Source organism: Vespa velutina, chromosome 3 (assembly GCF_912470025.1).
Source record: "Vespa velutina chromosome 3, iVesVel2.1, whole genome shotgun sequence".
Lineage (NCBI taxonomy): Eukaryota > Metazoa > Arthropoda > Insecta > Hymenoptera > Vespidae > Vespa > Vespa velutina.
This window is the reverse complement of record NC_062190.1, coordinates 2,354,510-2,376,564: the sequence shown is the minus strand read 5'-3', so window position 1 is coordinate 2,376,564 and position 22,055 is coordinate 2,354,510. Positions and strand designations below refer to the sequence as shown.

At 31.0% G+C, this 22,055-nt stretch overlaps 5 protein-coding genes and 2 long non-coding RNA genes across 10 annotated transcripts; 4 read left to right on the top strand and 3 right to left on the bottom strand.

Annotated features, from left to right (window-relative positions):
* Positions 1 to 541: 541 nt before the first annotated feature.
* Positions 542 to 4,313, top strand: LOC124947428 (histone-lysine N-methyltransferase SETMAR-like). Its single transcript, XM_047489529.1, is given in 2 exon segments — positions 542 to 1,983; positions 2,039 to 4,313. A coding segment is annotated over 1 exon segment (1,020 nt). The 5' UTR covers positions 542 to 844; the 3' UTR covers positions 1,865 to 1,983; positions 2,039 to 4,313.
* Positions 4,239 to 7,080, bottom strand: LOC124947438. The gene is made up of 4 exons (XR_007100412.1): positions 6,438 to 7,080; positions 6,222 to 6,345; positions 5,392 to 6,157; positions 4,239 to 4,676 (listed from the first exon to the last, which is right to left on the bottom strand). It is a non-coding gene; the product is annotated as an uncharacterized LOC124947438 (long non-coding RNA).
* LOC124947433 lies at positions 5,679 to 10,462 on the top strand. The gene is made up of 5 exons (XM_047489539.1): positions 5,679 to 5,885; positions 7,407 to 7,983; positions 8,513 to 8,682; positions 9,261 to 9,416; positions 9,500 to 10,462. The coding sequence occupies exons 2-5, from the start codon at positions 7,787 to 7,789 to the stop codon at positions 9,673 to 9,675; spliced, it is 699 nt and encodes a 232-aa protein (XP_047345495.1). The 5' UTR covers positions 5,679 to 5,885; positions 7,407 to 7,786; the 3' UTR covers positions 9,676 to 10,462.
* Positions 8,338 to 11,230, bottom strand: LOC124947434 (GRB10-interacting GYF protein 2-like). Its single transcript, XM_047489540.1, has 5 exons — positions 11,089 to 11,230; positions 10,750 to 11,005; positions 10,438 to 10,583; positions 10,203 to 10,309; positions 8,338 to 10,124 (listed from the first exon to the last, which is right to left on the bottom strand). Exons 1-5 carry the CDS (start codon positions 11,158 to 11,160, stop codon positions 9,977 to 9,979), a joined length of 729 nt encoding a protein of 242 aa, XP_047345496.1. The 5' UTR covers positions 11,161 to 11,230; the 3' UTR covers positions 8,338 to 9,976.
* Positions 11,072 to 12,272, top strand: LOC124947436. Its single transcript, XM_047489547.1, has 3 exons — positions 11,072 to 11,617; positions 11,690 to 11,854; positions 11,959 to 12,272. The coding sequence occupies exons 1-3, from the start codon at positions 11,530 to 11,532 to the stop codon at positions 12,270 to 12,272; spliced, it is 567 nt and encodes a 188-aa protein (XP_047345503.1). The 5' UTR covers positions 11,072 to 11,529.
* LOC124947432 (tumor protein p53-inducible nuclear protein 2) lies at positions 11,321 to 20,340 on the bottom strand. Of its 4 annotated transcripts, none has more exons than XM_047489535.1 (4): positions 20,192 to 20,340; positions 16,446 to 16,643; positions 15,648 to 16,048; positions 11,321 to 15,339 (listed from the first exon to the last, which is right to left on the bottom strand). In XM_047489535.1, exons 2-4 carry the CDS (start codon positions 16,606 to 16,608, stop codon positions 15,184 to 15,186), a joined length of 720 nt encoding a protein of 239 aa, XP_047345491.1. In that variant the 5' UTR covers positions 16,609 to 16,643; positions 20,192 to 20,340; the 3' UTR covers positions 11,321 to 15,183. The 4 variants fall into 4 exon arrangements, with proteins under 4 accessions (XP_047345491.1, XP_047345493.1, XP_047345490.1 ...); XM_047489537.1 differs by lacking the exon at positions 20,192 to 20,340 and adding an exon at positions 19,000 to 19,352; XM_047489534.1 differs by lacking the exon at positions 20,192 to 20,340 and adding an exon at positions 17,685 to 17,775.
* On the top strand, positions 20,024 to 21,955 carry LOC124947437. Its single transcript, XR_007100411.1, has 2 exons — positions 20,024 to 21,420; positions 21,717 to 21,955. It is a non-coding gene; the product is annotated as an uncharacterized LOC124947437 (long non-coding RNA).
* The last annotated feature ends 100 nt before the right edge of the window (positions 21,956 to 22,055 follow it).

Sequence of the window (22,055 nt, the reverse complement as noted above, 5' to 3'; positions counted from 1 at the left end):
TATTTTAAGCATATATATATAAATTCTTAGTTTGTAAAGGAAGTAAAATTCTATGCTATATTATTGAATCTGATGTACATTTGCTTTATAATTTCTATAATAGGTTAATGATTATTAATTACATGACTATATGTTGTCTAATGTACTGTGGATTACATAACCTAATAACAGATTATTTCTTAAACTCAGAAGTTTCCATGTCTCATAAAAAAAAACAGATACTTTTTTTCTACCCAAGAGAAGAGTGAAATGATTTTATTAAACAATTATTTTTAAATAATTTATTTTTTATAAATCTTATTAAATTTCCAATAGTTCATACAACAAATAACTAAATTATCTACGTTTAAAATATAAAGTTCTGTATCTGTTACTTTCAGAATAATCTTTAATTCAAAAGACTATTTACAAGAACCAAAAGAGAAATAGAAGAAATTTTTTCTTTCTTTTGTTTTTTTTATTTTATTTTTATATATATACAAGTTCTCTTTTTTCTTATTTCCATAGTCGGAGGCCTGTAATATTTTATCTGCCAACGGGATTGGTGAAAATCGCGTTTACATACTACATAGATTCAGTAGCGCTAACGCCGAAACGCCAAAAATCTTTGGTTTCCCTAGTTATGATACTCTTCACAAAAATATAAAGGTTATTATTAGGTTGGTGCGTATGAAATGTCGTATTCTCTTTACATGTGGACGTTTTCCTCCCTGTTTTCGTTATACTTTTGTATTTGGCATAACCTCATTCATACTCGTATTGTCCATTGCCAGAGACTCATTTCAACAAAATAGGTTTTCTCGAAGGTCTTCCCTTTTTTATTTCTTTTGAGTTTATTACCGATATGAATTCTGCCGACATTCGCGTCATTTTCTTATATGAGTACAAACTTGGTAATAGTGCTGCAAAAGCTGCACGCAACATAAACCAAGCGTTTGGGGAGAATACGGTTAACAATCGGAAAGTGCAGCGTTGGTTCGAAAAATTTCGGACTGGCGATTTTTCACTGCAAAATGAGCCGCGCGGAAGACCCAAAACGTCTGTGAAGAATGATGACCTGAAGGCTCTAGTGGAAGCGGATCCAGCCGTATCCACGAGGGAACTTGCTATCAGGATGAAAGTTGACCATACAACGATATTGAGACACCTTTCTGAGATTGGCAAGGTTAAGAAGATGGACAAGTGGGTACCGCACGCACTGACAGAGCGAAATAAGCTGGATCGGTTAAACGTATGCTCATCATAGCTAACCCGATTTCACCGAGAGCCATTTTTTGATCGGATCATTACGTGTGACGAAAAATGGGTTCTTTATGACAATAGAAAGAGGTGTGCTCGGTGGCTTGACAAGGATGAGGTTTGTGCCAATACTCCAAGGCCATCGCTTCATCCACGGAAGATTTTGTTCACAGTTTGGTGGAACGCGGCTGGGGTAATCCATTATTCGTTCCTTCGACCTGGGGAGACAATTACGGCCGAAAAGTACTGCCAGTACATTGATGAGATGCACGATAAGTTAAAAATTGTACTCCCATCGCTTGTGAATCGGCATGGCCCGCTACTGCTCCATGACAACGCTTGGCCGCACACATCGCACAAAACAATTGCGAAACTGAACGAACTGGAATATGAAGTTTTGCAGCATCCACCATATTCACCGGATCTCTCGCCGACCGATTTTCATTTTTTCAAGCATTTAGAGCTGCTTTTAAAAGGCAAACACCATGAAAATGAAGACAGTCTAAAAAACTCGATATCAGAGTTTATTAATTCTAAAGACCAAAATTTTTTTAAGACAGGCATCTACGCTTTAAAATCTCGTTGGGAGAAGTGTATTGAAGCGAATGGAGCATACTTTGATTGAATAAACAGCTTTTGAAGAAAGATATACAGTTTTATACAATCACTTAAGAATCCGACATTTCATATGCACCAACCTAATATTCTCAGCAACCTGTACAAATAAAGCATATGAACATAAATGTAAGGTAACGATGCATTCGCTGCAATAAATAACCGACTAAACGATTTTTTGCAGATTTTAAATTGTCATAGTGATGACTTAATAAAATCAATCTCAGGAATAATTAGTACACAAAGTCTACTAGGCCTAAAAATATATTTTACTGAATAAAGACTTTTCTCGATTGACGTCAATCAGGAAAAGTCTAAAGTATCAAGTGCAAGGACATCTTACTACTTATTGGCAACACAGGCATCACATCATAAAAAAAAGAGGGTTATGTTTTTTAACATCGATGTCAACATATCCTTAATACATATGTATAAAATGCTGATTAGATCTACGGAGATAATTAGATCTACAGAGAAAGAATATTATTAAGTTAGATATAGGTTTAAAAAGACAGTAAAGTTAGATATTTTACATCACCGATGTTTCTATTGATGATTTATTATTAATGCATTATTTTATAACTTGAATCTATAGATCGACAATAATATCTTCAAGATATCAAATCTATAAGAAGACAGGAAGACAGTTAACCTCTAGACCTTAATTTTCAAGATGAAACCTGATTCATAATACCACAAATTACTGACAATTCCCAGATTTAATAAAACCATTTCAGCCGTCCGTGTGTAGAGCGGCATGCTATATATCACATATAAATAAAAGGATCCCCAGTAGCATAAGTGTTTCTTCGGCCATCACCAAAAAAATTATTGATTAAAAAGGCAAAATTTACATATTTAATAGAAACTGGAAATTCCACATCCGTCAGATAGTCCATGGACTTGTTACACATAGTCCTTAGAAAAATGTCAGGAGTTTAGTGCCATCGGGAAACTATAGAAAATTAAATACTGTAAAGAAACCAAATCACTACTCATTATCACATATCCAAGATTTCATGAAAATATCTTTTTGTCTATTGATTTGGAAAAAATGCTATGACATTCCGATAACAGGTGACTTAAAATAACCATTATTATTCTGTTTATCTTATTCAAATTTTTGACAAATATTATTTAGACTAAAGAACGAATAATAAATTTCTCATGAATTTTATTTTCCAATTCTTCGGTTATTTATATATTATGTACATAATACTATTTGGATGATGTTTTACGATTAGTAACATCGGGACATAAAAATATGGCCTTTATAATGTCATTTTCGAAAAAGCTTCAGTGCAAACTAGTAAAATAAAAATAATTAGGAGCTATCAGCAACTACTGGTGAACTACCAATCAAATATAATAGAAACTTCATAGAAAGGAGATAACTTATTATAAAGACAGATCATTGACCTTAGTCTTTTACCAGAGGTCGGCAAAGATATTATTAAGACAAATTAAACAGTTAAATTTTATTGGTCAATTCGCCACCGAAATTGTTCGTGTAAGTGGCAAAGAAAATGCGATAGCCGACACACTATCGTACATAGCTACTATAGACTTTCCAGTCATTATTAGCACTGAAAAGTTAGCGGAGGAATAGCGATAAGACATACTTAATGAAAAAAACTGTCTCAAATTCAGACCATTCATTTTCACCGACTGAGTGAAATGTTCGTTATAGATATTTTAAATTCGTACGTGCGTTAAAGAAACTATCAAATTTAAAATTCTGAAACTATTACGTAAAAGAATTTTTTATTATATCCACATTAAAACTAACTTTTTCGTTACTATCGACAAGATATCTGCACTAATACTCATGCGACGCAATGTACGAGATATTTTGCTTCATTATTAATGTTTTTTGATGGTGTAAACGAGATATCTGATATGAATAAATCTGTTATGCGATGCTATGAACAAAAATATTTTATGTCTATCCGTCAATATTTACAATATCACTTATTCGATACTTTGAGCGAAACTTTCTACATCTGATTTGATTTTTAACTAAAGTTATCATACAGAATTCCATGCATATAGTATCATGGATCGACGAGTAAAAAATCGGATCATAAGTGATAGTAATAGCAGCGATAGTAATGCTGAATTTGTGTGAGTTATGCTGACATTCCATTACCAAAGAGATAGAGTAAACTTTTCGATGCCAAGGCTATGGATGATATCCATAGCTACTTATTTTCGATCACTTATTCTAAATTACACAGCAATCGTAATGGAATGCAAAGAGAATTGGTCAATAGTAGTTCTTATTTTTTTTCTTTGAATCACAAAGTTGTAAATTGTATTGGAAGAACAACGCGTCATTAGATAGGACAAAAATTTGTTTGGTCGGCTAAGAATAAATAAGCAAATACAGCGAAAGAAAAAACTTATTTATTATGTACAGAATTGCAATTCTTAATAAAAGATTTAGCCAAGTACAGTTAGATGAACAAGAGTTTATTATAATGAACAGAAGCAGTACATTTATTAATAGAAATTATGACAGACAAGCCACGAATTATTGTCATTTTCCTAACTTTTCCAAAAAACTATTTTAGTAACTAAATTGAAAATTCATCCGTTAGAGATTTTAATAGCCCCAAGGACATAGCCATATCATTCAATGTCCAATGGTATGATTAAACATTAAAAATTTACGTATCTACTTCAAAGAGATAATAATTGGATTGTTCGAATAGAAGTACCTGTTTCGCTAACATACTTACTTTATCTAAAAATCAATTGAAGTGTATCGGACAAATTTTTTGAAAACCAATCAATCAATCCATTGAATCTTCGCAAAAGATCTACGTAAATAAATACAAAAAATTCTTATGAAGTACATTGTTCATCATTCTAAAAAAAAACTTTGTTTAAAAAGATTTATCATAAGCTATCCACGGCTTTATTAAAGATAATTTAGTTGTAATCCTTGTATAATTCTAGGGGACGTTAACTCATGTCAAAGACTATACGATATTAATAAACGGCAAGTAGTGTTATGTCTCAATTAAAGAGAGATTAAAACTAATATATATGTCAGTCGAAGGAATTAAAAGTGATCCATCAAAGAATTTAGTAAGACTTCCATCACCATTGCAAACATTTTCAAAACTTAAGGAACTTCAACCAAGTTCGATTAACTTTAATCAACAATTAATTCGATCAGCAATGTAGCCAACAGCACAACTTTTAACTGTGAATATGCCATTCTTAATCTATAGCCTTGTGGTATCAAGAACCATTAAAAACTTATATACATAATATAAAACGGACAAAATATTAATTAAAATAAGTTAAGAGAATAGATATATTCATTTCCATATTATGTATAAAATTTTTTTAATGGTTTTTGATATCATGAAAATGTATAAGTTAAAAACGAAGTACGATTAAAAGTTCTGCTGTTGGCTAGACTGCTGATCGAGCTAATCGTTGATTGAAGTTAATCGAGCTTGATCGAAATGGCCCTTTTAAATCTTACATCGAATAAGTATCAAGATTAGAAGGGAAATATTTTACTTTTCCGGTGTTGGATTTACTAGATTGACAATTGCGCAGCTTATTTTCCACCAATCCCGTTGTCGAACAAAATAACTCAAACTTTCAACTATGAAAACGAAGAAAAATTGGGTCTTCTCTCTTGTATATATATAAAAGAAAAGAAAAAGAAAAAACAATTTCATTTTCTTTTGTCAATTTCTTTTTTCTTTTTTTGATCATTGTAAATAATATTTTGAATTAAAAATTATTCTGAAAGTAACGGATATAAAACTTAAAATATTTCAATCCTACAATATTTCGGGGAATTTAGTTATCTACTGTCGTACGAATTGTCAAATCGTATCGATTTAGCCGTCATCTAGCAGCTGTTAAAAAAACTTCACAAGTTACGATCAAGTAATAATAATCTTCTAAAAAATAGTTTAATATTTTAATACTTTTAACATATAAGAAAAACAATGGAAATGGCTAAGTTACGAATCTTGTCAAGAAATTTACAAATATCAGTTCTAGTAAGTACTTTATTCCTATTCAGAATAATATCTATCACGTGTCGAGATGATGATATTACTTCATTAATGATTCGTACGAGGGCGTTGTAGTCATTTCTTTTCGGAAATATTCGTATATCTTCGTTCGATTACAAGAAACAAAATATGCTCAGCCGATATTATTTTTCTTCATCGACATTCTCGTTCTGGAAACAAACTTTTATCTTTTTCTTTTTCTTTTTCTTTTTTTTTTCCAAAGCCAAAATATTCGATAATGCCTAATTCGATAATGCCTATTATAAAAATTGAACGAATAAGAGCCATGAATTATTTTATACATATAAACTTACATTTTACCTTTTACATTATTATATCATTTTAAAAAATCTCTTCTATTCTTGCTTTTTATGATTAAGTCCGCGAATTTCCAACGGAGTTTTAGTAAGATTGACGCAGTCAAATTAAAACCAGAAGAAGTGCTCTGCGAAAAAAATCGGAAGTCTTGTATCAACAAATTCAAACTTTTTAAGACAACGTACAAATACAAAAATAATGTGAATCAAGCGGCCGTACTTATACCAATCTGCATGTATAAAGGCGAAGTTGGAATTCTTTACACCTTGAGATCTTCAAAATTGAATTCAAATCGAGGACAAGTCTCTTTCCCAGGTGGAATGTACGATAAAACTGATCGTGACCTAGAAGAAACTGCGTTAAGAGAAACTTGGGAAGAATTAAAAATACCTAGAAAAAAGATTGACATATGGACTTGTGGCAATTTAATCAATGGAAAAAATATAAACATAATGCCGGTATTAGGTTACATAGGTGAAATAGATCCGGAAAAACTAGAAAGGAATCCCGATGAAGTCGAGGAAGCTTTCATTATATATCTAAATGATTTTTGCAATCCATCCTTATGTCGTTTTACACAATTTCGCGATAGCTACACATTGCCTGCTTATCTTGGTGGTAAACATCGTGTTTGGGGTCTTACCGCTGCTATTACTCATATAGCTTTATCTGCTTTGTTACCCGAAGTGTATAAACATAAGCTTGTTCATTTAAAATCTATAGTTTCATCAAAGACGAAAACAAATAAGAATAGTACAGTTGTGACCGGTCAAAATAATTGATGATCGATACAAATATTTAGGGTACAATATAATAGGTCTAAAAAATTGTCTTTTTAACAAATGTTATTTAGAAATGTAGTATATATATTTATCATTATATATATTTTTCGCATACATATATATATATATATATATATATATATATTTATTTATATATACATGTTTAAATTATTAAATCATCTGCTCTAATATTTCAATGATATTCTTTTTAAATAAATTTATTCGAGAAAGTATATATTTTATAAGTATACGCTCTATTATAAATTTTCATTATTTGGTAACTTTTCCGTCGATTTAAAAAATGATAGTAACTCGTGTATATGTATTTATTTATGAAATTCGTAACAAATACATTAAAAATATAAATATACATACACACGCGTGTAGTATGGTGAATATATTACAGGTGTGAAAGGAGTTGGTTTCACTCGGTATTTACGTGTGAATGTATATTTAATAGAATAGAAAGAGAAATAGAGATGAATTGAGTGGGGAAAACAGAAAGAGAAAGAGAAAAAGAAAGAGAAAAAGAGAGAAAGAGAAAAAGAGAGAAAGAGAGGGAGAGAGAGAGAGAGTTAGGAAGAAAAGAAGAGAGGTAAATAATGCTATGGTGAACTCGATGTTCCCTCACGAAAGACAGTCGCAAAATCGCATGCGCGGCAGTTACACATGCATATACTTTAGAATTTAATGGTAAGAGTAAAGTGAGAATTGATATCTACAAAAAAAAATAAGAATAAAAAAAGAAAAATAAAAAAAGTTCATAAGAATTCATAAAGGATTGAAATGCCGATGGAATCTTCGATATACTGGAATTCATTCGATTCCCAGAAGACTTCAAGTGGAAATTCTAACAATAGCGATCGTCACTACGTTGATCCTTGGGATTTGGAAAATTATGTTTATCTTCGACGATATAGTATTAATGTTCCGACATTGCGTTATCAACAGGATCGACGAACTTGTTGTCAATCTGAATATTGGTAAGAGACAAACTTGTAATATAGAATTTATTATAGAATTATAGAATTCAAAATTATTAAGAGTTCCTTTAAATATAAAATGATAATAATATATTTAAATATAAAAAGAAAGAGAAAAAAATTATCAAATACGAGATAAATTTAATGGTTGTAATTAAAATGACAAATAATAAATACTGCGAAAAATGTAAGAAATGAAACTTTGTGATCGTACATTTTTGCACAAAAAGACACCAACATTACGAGCAATAAAAATCTTTACGCGTCGTTGGTAACAGGGTCACAGAAAAGCTACCCATTTTATTCGAATGGAAAACATGATCGGGTATAAATATTTTTAAAAATTACAACATCTAACTTTGTAATAATTCATTTATTAATAATATTATTTGTATAATATTAAATTTGTATAATAATAAATTTATTAATAATAATATTTGTAATAACACATATATTTTCTACGTAGATTTTATTATCTGTTTATCGTAATGAGAACTGAAATAATATAGTTTGTGTCGTGTGAAAATAGGTATAGCCAATCATTAAGAGAAGCACAGTATAGTGTACCAGCCTTTACGCAAAAATTATACTGTGACTCGTCCTGCAGAAAGGAGAACAATGCCTACTATTATCATCATCCCATCTACGAAGATGAAATTTCGAATACTGCTTCGTATTCAATCTACTCACCTATTTCTGGTAAATAATTTTTTTTATGATTAATAAAATTTATGTAACAAAATGAAAATTGTAATTATCTTCAAATAATATGTTACAATGAAATTAATAATCAATGCATCCCAAGAATTAGGGAGAAATCCATAAATGACTATGATACATAACTTGCCTGATATAAATGTACCTGAGATGCGCTCATGCGTTTACGTGTGCATGCGTATGTATGTACATTGAGTATCATGAAGTACGTCTTGTATATACACATACATACAATCGAAAGCAACGAATTTCTCTATTTTGTACTTGTAATGGAATTTCTCCTTCTCTAATACCTCTCGGAAGTTATCGTTAAAGTGTTTCTACAATACCTAATCAAGCAAAAGTCTAATCAAGTCGAGCGAAACAAAATGTTTACCAATACAAATAATACACTATAATATTCTTTAATTTTTAAATACTTATGCACTTGTTTTACACCTATACTTTTCTTTCGCGCGCGATCACTTTTCTTTCTCATGCAATTTAACTTTAAGTTATATTAAGAATCGTAATATCGATCTATTGAGATAGATAAGATTCGATCTTTTTATATTTTTTAGCTTTACCATCTTGTGAAATGATGAAAAATTATTCGATATCTGACTATAATTATAGATCCTTATACGCAAATTCACAAATACGTAAAGATACAGATCATAGATACGCAAGAAATTATTCTCATCGGAATATATCCAACGATAATGTACGATATTTTGGTATGATTTACAATTATAATTTATGAAGTTTTCTTCTTATAAATTTATTTATTACAAAAATATATATGATTAACCTGTCACAGATAAATTGCAATATAACGTGGAAGAATATTATATGAGTACAAGAATGGCTCCAGTAGAAGAAAAGCATATGACGGATGTGATAGCACCATTAAATCTTGATTTGAATACATATGGGCATCTTAAAATCGATTACACAGACAGTTGGAATTCTTTAAAAAGAAAAATTAGCAAATGAGTAGATTTTAATTAATATTTTACGCATTCAATATTTGACAATTTCCGTGTATTTAAAATTATATATGTATGTTTTTTTCTTAATATATCCACATAATTTCTAAATGTTTCATCTAAACGTGCTTTCTTTTTCTATAAAATTTATATGTGTGATTATTTAACATGAGAAATGCAATGTATTATGTTAATTGATTTATAAACATTAAGAATTATAAACAAAATAATTATAAAGAAAATAATATTTTTAATAATATTTTAAATAATATTTATAAAGAAAATCAATATATATGCAAATGTGAATATTATATATCAATTATCGCCTCTTTATCTTCATAATAAAGTTTTTTCTTTCTTTTAGTAGTTGTCGACGTATCTTCGTCTTTATCATCTTCATTCTCCATATCAGTAGCAATAACTTTCGGCACTTTCGATACATTTAATCCAGACCACCTTAAAGTAAAGTTTAATTTAAATTTTAATATTAAGTTTCATCATTTAATATGTTATAATATATAACAAATTTATTGCCTGAAAAATGGTTTTTCTTTTTTTTTTGTATTTTTAGTTTTAACATTTGCTGATAGTTGGTTTGACATGTTATCGATCGCTGGATGCTTTGCTTTTTTTCTTTGATACTGCGTATTAGATGTTTTATAACAAAATCAATATATTAGAAAGTACATAAACTAAAAAGTATGTAAAAATGTATATACATTTTATTATATTTTTATATATTTAGTGCACACTTATTTAAGTCAAATACCTGTTGTTTCGATTCCAATAATGTTTTATATTTTTGTAATTCTTCTATAAACTGCTTTTCGAGTTTAAAAATTTCTTCTTTGTGTCTTTCTTCTTGTAATGCCAATTCAGCTTTCAATATTTCGAGCTCATCCTGTAATCTACAAACTGTATACTTTTCTTTACTAATTCTATATAATATATTACTAATATATTACGAGAGATAATAAAATATTTTTATAGTGAATGAATAAATATATATATATATATATATATATATATATATATATATATATATATATATATATAAAAAAAAAACAAATAAAAGTGATACTTTGCTCATCTTCGATATTACGATCGATGTAAACGAGTCGAAGATGATTGCATTCCTGTCGAGATTCAAGCAAAGCTGTTTTCAATTCTTCCTTCTCTTTTCGTATTTCTTCTATAGATTTTTTACGTTGTTCTTCCAAAGATGAAAATGTCTTTGTTATTTTCTTTATTTCTTCTTCCATTTTGGAAGATTTAGCTTTTTCATATTGTAACAGCTCATCCTGAATATTACAGAATGTTTTTAACGCTAAGTATACCTGCACAATAACAATAATTTAATAATTTACTTATACTTGAAATACTATAAAAAGTCAATACAATAATCATTTATGTAACTTACGTTTTTTAGATGCGTAAAATTGTCGAGTAATGCCTGTAAATCCGGACGTAAAGTGATTCGACTCGTAGCCATATTAGTAAAGATTCAAGTTTCGAATTGGCGCGATTGTCATATAGTTGGAGATTAAGACGCCATCTTGAAAGAAATAGTAGTAACAAATACAAAAAAGGAGCGGGTAATTGAAGATTAAGTGTTTGTTGTTTTTTTCGAGAAATTAAAATACTATTTAAAATAATCTTTGATATTAATGTTTTTAATAAAATATTTGTGGTTTGCAATTTTCAAATGATTTCTTTAAAAACTATATCTGAACAAGCATATGTGTAGATACATGTATGTACATACATTGACAAAAAGAACAATCGATATTCATTTGTATCCTTATCGATTTGTCATACTTTATACGATTGCAAAATAAAATCTACGATTATAAATTAAATTATGGACTTTAGGCGACGCGCCAGAAAAGAGGTTGATGAATCAATTTTTGAAGAAATATGTGACGTTATATTTGATTTAATACCTCAAGGTATTTATGAATTTTGATAAATTAAAAACACATCAATAATTAACCTAAAAATAATTATATATGTTATTATAGCACCATCATTGAAACAATTTTTTTTAAATTGGAGTGCACTTAATCATAAAGAAAGGACACGATTGGATATTAAAAGTCGATTATGGTGTTGTCCGAAAAGGCGGCAACTTTATAAATCGTTACGCGAAGCTATGATCCGTTGGGAAAATATACAGGACACTGAAGGTTATTATTTGTTTAATTATTAACCTGTGACAGTCGTATACCTTAAAGAAACGCTAATGGAAAAAAAGATCTTTTCTATAATATCGATAAATTGTATGAAATAGGCGCTCCAGGATGCGAACCTAGTATGATCCCATCGCGCTATTCTCAACTTGAAGAAGAACTCGGAAATCTCGTTTGTAATTTGGAAATGTTTTTTTTTAAAAAATATGAAAACTTGTATGAACGAGTTGGTGAACAAATTAACAGTCCTCTGAATTTTAAGAGAGATAGGTTGTTGCTATTATCAAGTTGTAAAGATTATTGTCGCTTCATTGGCAATCCGAAGACTAGATCTCTACGTTCTGTACATAGCTGGGCTTGTTTCGTCGATAGTAAAAGCTCTGAAGAAGAGTTAAATGGTTACTTGACAAATTGATTCAGCAATAATCCTTGTTAATGACATATTTTTGTCCCATCATTCTCTCCTTTCCTTTTTGTTGTTTTTTCCCCCTTAAAAATAAACGATCCCTTGCATCGAACGAACTCTCTTTTTCGATGAAAAAGAGACGACGTTAATGACATAAAATATTTTATTATATTATTTAGGGTCAAGGTGCACGAACGTACAATTAGATAATATAATTAATCGATTAATCACTATAGCGCAAGTCATATAATAGAATCGAAGGAATTGGTGTAAGATAGTTGCAAATTATATAGAACACTTGATTCGACTAAATTCCTTCGAAACATTCGATCGATAATCAAATGTTTTAATTGTTAATTGTTTTTAAAATGATCACTGCCGCTCATTAGGAGATACATACATAGTGCGCGTATACATCATCGCTAAATAACGGCTCAGGAACGAGATTTTCTTTTTTTATTTCTTTTTAATTTGTTGCATCTATGTTTCCTTTTGTTAATTTGTGCCAATCGGCGACACCATCGTGGAACGTAACTATTTATATTCTCACAAGAATCATCATACGTTTAACACAGAACATTCTTTGAAGGAAACTGCGAGTTTCCGAAAGTTCATATCATATTGAAATTGTCAGTTTTGACTTGCTTTCTTTACGTGCACAATTCACAAAAAGAATTGAACAAATTCATTTAATACACCATACTACACCACCTATTGTGTTTGTATATCAGTTTATCGAGATATATCGCATCGATGCATATTACTAGCGAATGCGCTTATTAACCGCAAAATTGAATGCGCTACAACGCGCATCTATCGGGCTTCTTATTTTTGTAATCATTTCGCTGTGATATATAAGATTATATATTTGTTTTCATTCTAATGATGCGTCGTTATCAAACATATATAATATGCTTGATGTCATTCGAAATGTCCACCAAGAAGAACAACGAAAATACGGGCCATTGTTCTTCCCTGAAGTAGAATTTGCTTTATTAATAATTATACTAAAAATTCACATCTTTACTCTACGCAAAGCTGTGTTTGTGTGTATATGCGTGCGTTTGTCTACGCACTCTCACGTAACATTCTATATCGATACTTATTTCTTTAAGTATCGGTCAGATCTTCATTAATGGATGTTACACAATTAATGTATCTAATTACTGTACGTTACCACTTATTGCTTAAAATTTATGCTCAAAAGAAAATCTTTCTACCTTTATATACAAGTACGCACGTATACATGTGTATATATACATAATGTTCGGATCAAGAATATAAAACAATATGTGTGTGTGTGTATGTATATATATACTTTTTTTACGTGTATTATTCAAATCTAGCATATGTGCAACATATAATGAACGCATTTTACATACGTAGAGTAGCAAGAGTATGAGTGAATATAGAATACATATTTTCTTGTTACTCTTGTATACTTACTATCGTTATTTTTAAGTGCATAACGTCCATCAATGAAAACCTAATTTAATCTACCTGAACATAGTCGATCATTCACCCACTTTTTTAACACTAAAAGATTGTTTCCAGATACTCTATCATTTACCGTATCTTTCTTATGGTCATAAATAACCGGTACCGTTTCACGGTAACAAAAAAAAAATTATTTTCTATATAACGTTTTTTAATACATCTTTTTTTTGTCCACGGAAGACCCGCACATAACAGTTTCTACACCCCGCTGATTAACAGGGACTCAGTTATAATCCACAAGTAGAAGTGTGGTCCCGAAATATTTTTCTTGACCTGTTTTTTTTTGTTTGTGGCATCGTTTCGTGCATCGATCACAATGTTCTCGAGTAAGACTCAAGCTGTATAAGATTCACACGGTGAATACGCCCAAAGTACTTGTGATTTGAGAATGTTTTTCTTTTTTCTTTTTTTGACTATCGAGGTTACGAACTGCCGTCTTTGTGTAACGATACTCCAAATTGTATCGTTTTATATGTTAAAATAGAACACCATTGTTGCGTCTTTTACGCAAGGAGAGGGGGGGCGAGGAATAATTGCTTTATACCCCACTAAACATACTTTAAAACGATAAAACGATACGATTTATAGTAAAAAAGTGTCGCAATATCGCTTCTTTAATATGCGATATCTACCATACGTAATAAAACTTTGTTCTTTTTTTTTTCCTTTTTTCTTTCTTTTTTTTCTTTTTTTTTCTTTCTTTTTCTTTTTTTTTCTTTTTTTTTTCTTTTTTTTTTTTAATGTCATCACATAAGAGGCGCTCCGACACTCGATAAAGAAAGTGTTGCATTTTCAAAGCACAAATGTTTTGTCTTTCAACGAAGTTACAAACCCCTGTCTGTTCGAGCACGCAATTTATAGGCTAACTGTAGACAGGAGCATCAGAGTATCAGGACTTGAAACGCGTCGATAAAACTTTTTCCAGAGTTTACTACGCGTTTTTCGAATAAGTAAGGAGCTCTGTTATCCTTTCACTTGTATTTACAATTGCAAAGCAAACAACAAATCATACTATTACATATATTCGCTCTAATTGAACATTATCTATTGATATCTACATTATCTATATGATAAAAGAATTGATTTAAAAACTGGACAAAAGCATGACGACACTATCTAATAAGTTCATCGTGAATAAAAGCGACTCGAGAAACTCTTAGATTACCACAGTCACACATCTACATCATCATTTTCAAAATATCTCATACGTCCATACATTTCCACGACGTGTTCGCACGTAAAGGGAACAATCCCACTTTTATATTCGCCTTGAATAATTAATTAATTAACCATAACAAAAATTAAAATCAAATAATATATAAATCGAATTATTTTTTCTCCGTTTTGTCTTTTTTTCTTTCTTTCTTTTTTTTTTTTCTTGAGAAGGAAAAATTTAAGTACACCTTGGCCTGAGATCGAATGACTAGCATTTTCGGTTATTATTTGCGCCACTATTTTGAAGACGTAAACGGTCTTGACGGCGTGGCCGCTTGCCCTTTACACTGAACACTTCCCTCAGTTTGTTACTCCTCTCCAATCGACCTCTTTTCAGTGCTTGAGTAGATCTTTTCTCAAGAACCTATATATGCAATAGAAATCAAAGATTAATACTCTAAAAAAAACAATAACGAATATCTTAAAATAACGATTGCGTCCATTTTAAAGCCACTTCCAACAATTAGACAGAAGAGTTTATAAGCAAAGCTATATTAGTTTTTCATAAGTACTAAGTTAAGGTAATAAAGATCTTAGTGGACTAGAAAAAAAAGGAAACATAATAGCCGTTACAATGAACAGTTTGTATCTGATAAACACGACGGATTTTATGATAGACTAAGTCGAAAATTGTTCTTGTTAACATAAACAATCGAAAACGATAATAGTTACCTTTTGAGCGGAACGAAGCTGAATGACTCGGACTTTGTCACTATTAGTCCGGTTATTGGCAGGTCTACCGTCATGGATGGCCGGTCTGGATAATATATCGTCATCCTCGCTCCTTCTTAGACTACGTTCTAAGGAAACGGTGGATAAATCTGAGGTACGAGCAGGTGGAGTAATATCCTCTTCGAGGTTTCGTTCCTCTGTAGCGTCTGGCGTAGGCGGTGGAGTATCAGGAGCGACCGGAGACGCTGTTGTCGCTCGATAGACAGACATACTTGGGTGCTCGATTAGCAAATCCTCGAGTGGTGAGGTTTCTACATTTACGGGTCCTGCCCGTGTAAAACATGCGGGTGGTGTTACATACCACGACTCCTCCAGCGCCGTTGCGCCCTCAACTAAAGGTACTAAAAAATTAAAAGGGGACTCGATTATGATTGATTATGATTATGATTATGATTATTATCTTGTATTTTTACTGTTTATTTTATAAATGTTTTATTCCTTTTTTTATATTTAAATCTATTAAGTACTTTCCAAATGATCGAATATTAGTCATCTCTTCTCGTTATCCCTTATCAATTCTTCGAATAAAAGTCCTTCAACCCTATCTACGTTACTTTCAAATTGCGATCAATGGACTAATTCATACGCGAGACAGAGTAATCGCAAAGATAAAATACTTTCGTAAGTAATTTTTGTCTGATTCACTTAAACTTTAGCCGAAATATTAAATATTTTTCTTTCTTTTTTCGTATATCTACGAAATATAAAAAAAGATTGAAGAAGTTTGATTAAACTTACTAGTGCGGTCGATGAGGATCCAATCGTCGCCCTCGACCTCCACCTGACTGAGTCTAGCTACTACAGGGAAATTCTCCAGACTTTCACTATTGGAAGCATTGCGCGAATTTTGTGTTGTGGAGATATTACCTCCTAGTAAATAGTTTGCCAAGCTACTTAGCATGCTGTCTATTATTTTTCTTCCTTTCCCTTTAATATCTGTAAAAATGAGAGATAAAATTAGGAATGATTTATCACATATCTAATATTATAAATGCTATTAGAATTTATGATAAGAAAATAATTGTGACAGTGAATATTGACGTTATTTCTTTGTTCGTTAAAACTACAAAAAATCATTAGTAACTAGTATCTTTTGATTTTTTAAGTCGACTAATAATTCTTCGATAAATAGGTCAACTTAGTTTATCGCACGAATATAAACATGTATTACACAAAATGCGTAATTACTAACACTAACGAGAAAGGCGAATTGCCATATATACGTGTTCATGGTCAAACTATCGTATAATTATTGTGAAGTTACGCCATGTATGAAAAGTGTAATCTTAAAAGAAGGCCAACAGGTACCCCAATAATTAAAAATTCGAAGAATATCTACTTGAATAAATACATACACGTATCAGTTAGTATTTATGTATATAAATTTCGCTAATATCATAGATCACGTATTTATAATAAAAATTAAAAACGCATGCGTTTTTACATTCGATCGACAAAAGACACTTTTTATATTTCATAACGTATTGATACAAGTTAAAACAAGTTGTAGCACGTCGCAAAAGATATATAAGTACTATCCACGTCAGCTTTGCGTTTCGAACTAACACGATCTTTATTTTAGCTCGATAAGAAACGTCGGATCTCTATCGATGATGCAATTTGCGTTCCGCTTTTCACGTCTACCACTAAAGACTAGGTAGGATCGAAAGTTGGTAATAAAACTCAACACACAAACTCATCATTCGTATTCGTTTCGCATCTTTCAATACAATTTATTCGTCGTACGTGAACGAAATAAATTTATACAATTATATTTGATTAATCCATATTATCGGTTTAATAGATTCACGTATTAATTCTGCCTATCTTTGTTATATCATTCAAATGAAAAGTTGTATTCTAAAAATTGATATTTATAACTTTATTAAAGAGAGATTTCGTTATATGTACGCAGGCAAAAAAGTTAAAATTATGTCATCAAATCGTATCCGTAAATACGAACAAAAAATTCCGTACCTTGGTTATTTTCGATGACCTTCAAAATCATTCACGCCAATGTTTTTTGTTGTCTAGCACAAAACGCGCTCTCACTTCCTTATAGTTTACATTAATAAATAAAGAAACAAATTATTCCGATATCAAATGAATAAGCGAATAAATAAAAAAACATACGTATGTAGCATATTGTTCATTTTATTCGATCAAAGTTCGAAATTTATTTTGAAATTATTTAATTGATTTATTTTATGATTAAAAAAAAGGAAAAAGAAAAGAAAGGCAGAAAAAAGAAGAAAGAAAAAGGCTATACTAAAAGATAGAATATGAAGTGTAAGAACATTTTCGAAAAAGAACAATCGTTCCTGGCTAGCGTTGAAATATCGCTACAAAAATAGAAGCATTAGCTCATGAACTGTTCGCGAATCGACGATATTGCACAATGGATTGTGTGGCGTGTTGGCAGGAATGATTTCAACTTCGTCAGAGAAAAATAAAAATACACAAGAGGGTGTCAACGGCCTGTTCCTTCGTTGTCGCAAAGGAACATGTTTCCCGAGGGTCGTGCTATGCCTTTCACGTATCTACCTTGCCATTGCCCTTGCACTAATGACGATAACGACACTGCGAGCTCCAACGATATAAATATCCAACTAAAACAACGTGACTTAACCGTTATTTCTATTCTGCTTCCACAAATTGTGAAATAACGTTTTTATCTATCATTAGTATTTCAATATTACAATCTATATTATAACCTATTATATTATAATTATTATATATCAATTGAGTACATATCTCTTCAAAGTAACAAGTTAATTTTATTTATCTTATAAATATAAACAGTTTAATATATTTTATGAAATTTTTTATATCTCATCGAACATAGAATTTTTAGTAAAAGTTTTTTACTAATTAATAGCGTATCTGTGATATAATGATAAAAGAGTAGTTATAAATAACTGTATAACGCGTTGTCGCAATGATAACTTTGTAATCTAACAAACGATATTTTATATAGGATAAAAAAAAATATATCTTCTATAAAACGCGTGATCATATTTTTTTCAATGCAAATGACATTTTATATTAGTTTACAATTTTCAATTAAAATCTGTTTTATCACCTTACAATAGATTAGACGTAATTAAGATTTCGATTAAGAAACTATTGAGGTTAAAGTCTAACAAGTTTTCTTTGTGATAGATTAATCAGAGAAAATCATTTTTCTAAGGAAAAAAATAAAAAATGAAATTAGAATTATAATGAAATGTATAGATTCACCGTTAAAGGACCTATTGGAAAAACGTATCCCCCACCAATAGCACCCTCTTACCTGTTCTGTACTTGGTTGCTACGCGCTGTAGCCGACGAAATATACGTACAAACAAAGACTGCTTCAAATGATCGTCCCCCTCTCGACACAACGGCAGAGTAGCCCTTCTTAGAACTACTTTCTACCAGTTCTTCTCTAACACTGTTTTATGATAAATAAATTCTATCTTAACAAAAATGGGAAACACCTAACAATCGTAAACAATAAGATACACTTGAAAGATCTTCAACATTTTTCTATATTTACGATAATAATAAAACAATCGATATTTATACACTTCTCTAATCGATTCAATTTCATATTAATTGAGCTTATACAAATGACCTTGAGAAAAGCCGCGTAATTCGGATTTAAACATTTTCGAAACGTTTTTATAGTTATGAGTCTTCTTTCTGATCACAATGACGAACCTCGATATGATCTATACGGATGAATCGTAGTTGAAAATGACCTTGATTTCGAATTTACTCCTTATAAACCTTCATATAACTTCGAGTAGTTTTCCTCGACGCAATAGAATCTCTTGAAAAGATGTAAAACTATGATACGATGATCCCGGCTCGCTTATGTATATGACGCGTGGATGCATATACGTGTGTTCATATAAATGGTGCACTCATACTCGTTTACAAACGTCTCTCTTTCCTTTCTTCTCTTTACTTCGAATGTGCGCGCGCGCGCGTATTCTCACGTAAGCACGTAACTTGTGATAGATTGTCGAAAGCTTAAATCTCAAGTTTGTTCCCTTCATATATCTCTTGTTTCACACAAATATTTGGATTTTTCTTTACTTATCTATCCCTCTTTTCAATTTGTTTCTTTCTATTTAACCCCTCCCCTTCTCTTTTTCTTTTTCCTATGTCTAGTACATATATAGACGATAGACGAACAAGAATGAGTTTTGTTCATCACGTTTGACAGCTCATTTTCTTCCGCAATAATTAACTGAAGTATCGCGTATATATAAGTAAAGATCTTACGTAAGAAAGTGAAGGAGGGGGAGGGAGAGGAGGAGGGAGGGAGGGAGAGGGAGAGAGAGAGAGAGAGACAGAGAGAGAGAGAAAGAAAGAAAGAAAGAAAAAGAGAGAGACAGTAAAATATAAGTGACACGTAAAGAAAGTAACACGAAAGAGAAAGAGAAGATGGAAAGAAGAAAACAAAAAACGATAGAGAAGAAAACGGAATCACTCGCCTGAACAATGTTGCGTTTGAGGAGCCGTGGTAGCAACTGCCCGCAGTAACAGTCGTCAGCTGATTTCGACTGGCTGGCTGGATGGCTGGCTGGGTAAGGGAAGCGTTGATTGGTAGAGATCCTAGAAGGAGGGGAAGGACGGTTGACGAGTAGGACGATAGTAGAAGGAGCGGCATGGCGCGGCCGGTGAGGGAGAATCATTTCAAAGCATTGACAGGAACGTATCACGAGGATGACGATAAGTCATCATCCCAGATGTCAATACTCTTCACTTTTTCACCTTTCCATTTTGATTATTTATTTCTCTTATATATTCTAATGTTCAACACGTACGAAAAACATATAGTATCAATGTCACACTATTATTTTTACAAAATATATACATATATACGTGCGCTTATTATAATTCTATCGTATAATTATTAATATCATCAAAAATGACATCGTTGTAGACGATTAGTTCTGATCGATCGCACGCCATCATAAAATTCCATTCATTCATCTATTAGTAGGAATTGGAATTGTGATTGCTTTCATAAATGTTTTGGTTATAAAAGTACTTTTTTATCGAAAAAAAAAAAAAAAAGAAAATATGCGTTGTTCGTTCGTTGTTCTAATCATTAACGATGAACTTTGTACACGCGTAAGTTGTTACCGTTCGCTCAATTTAGAACGTCAAAAGGTCGTCATAATATCGACAGAAGGCAAGTCCGAGTATCGTAAGAATTATATGATGCCTTTGTCCTCTCTCGTAGGAACGAAGACATATATCATAAAAATAGAATTTATGTGCAATATTTCTTACGAAAATGATTTCGACTTGGCATCGATATATTTCTTTCTTGGAAAGTTTTTTCAATTATAGTTCGTACGCGCATTAAGTAGATATTCGAGCTAATGATTTCTGAAAATATGAGAGGGGACTTTAATCATTATATCACGGTACTGAGATAACTGAGTAGGTGGGAGAACGCTCAGCTGAGCGAACAGCTGCTGGACGATTCTTAACGACAGAAACCAATGCAGCTCCCTGAAGAATTATTTATGTTTTCAATTTTTCTTTCATTTTATACAATAAAAATATAACGTCACACGTTATCACGATTATGAGGATCACAGTCGACAATTATACGATTAGTTATGCTAATTACCAAATAATTAAACATAAACAATCGTTTGATTTGTACTCTGCAGCTTGAGTGATTAGATGTGACGTATATAATGCCACTGTATGTGATACCATCATTCGACAGTGGTTCTCAAAGCTTTAGAAATTTATATTAAGCGAAAATAATAAACGATTTGATAAAGAAATTAAATGATAATTGTTTCAGTTTTTTTTTATATAATTCAATAATCGTCAAATATCACTACGAATACAAAACCAAAAGATAGTATTTCAATCGAATTAGTTCAGTTATGTTTAATAGATAATTTATTTATATTAGTCATATTGGAATATACATATATTAAAAGCCATCTAGAATAATTATAACAAACGATAAAACACGTACAATTTTTACAGAATCTGTCGAAAGAACATCTCTGACTAAACAGGAAAGAATGATAGTTTCATGAGACTGCGCTGTTTGTCACGTCGATAGTTATTTCAGAGGGTTTCCGTCACTTCGCCATCAACGAAAAACTTTTGTGTACATTGTAAACACTTCGTCATTAATATTATAATTCTTTTATTCTTTGTGTGTAATAATGGGTTTTTAAAGAAATAACTAAATGTATTAAAATAAAAATGATTGATAAATATATGTACAAATGATTTTTAATCTTATCCTACTGTTCGATTGAAATTGGTAAAGCGTGTAATGTATTTATCGATTTTACTTTGTTAATAGGATTTAGGAAA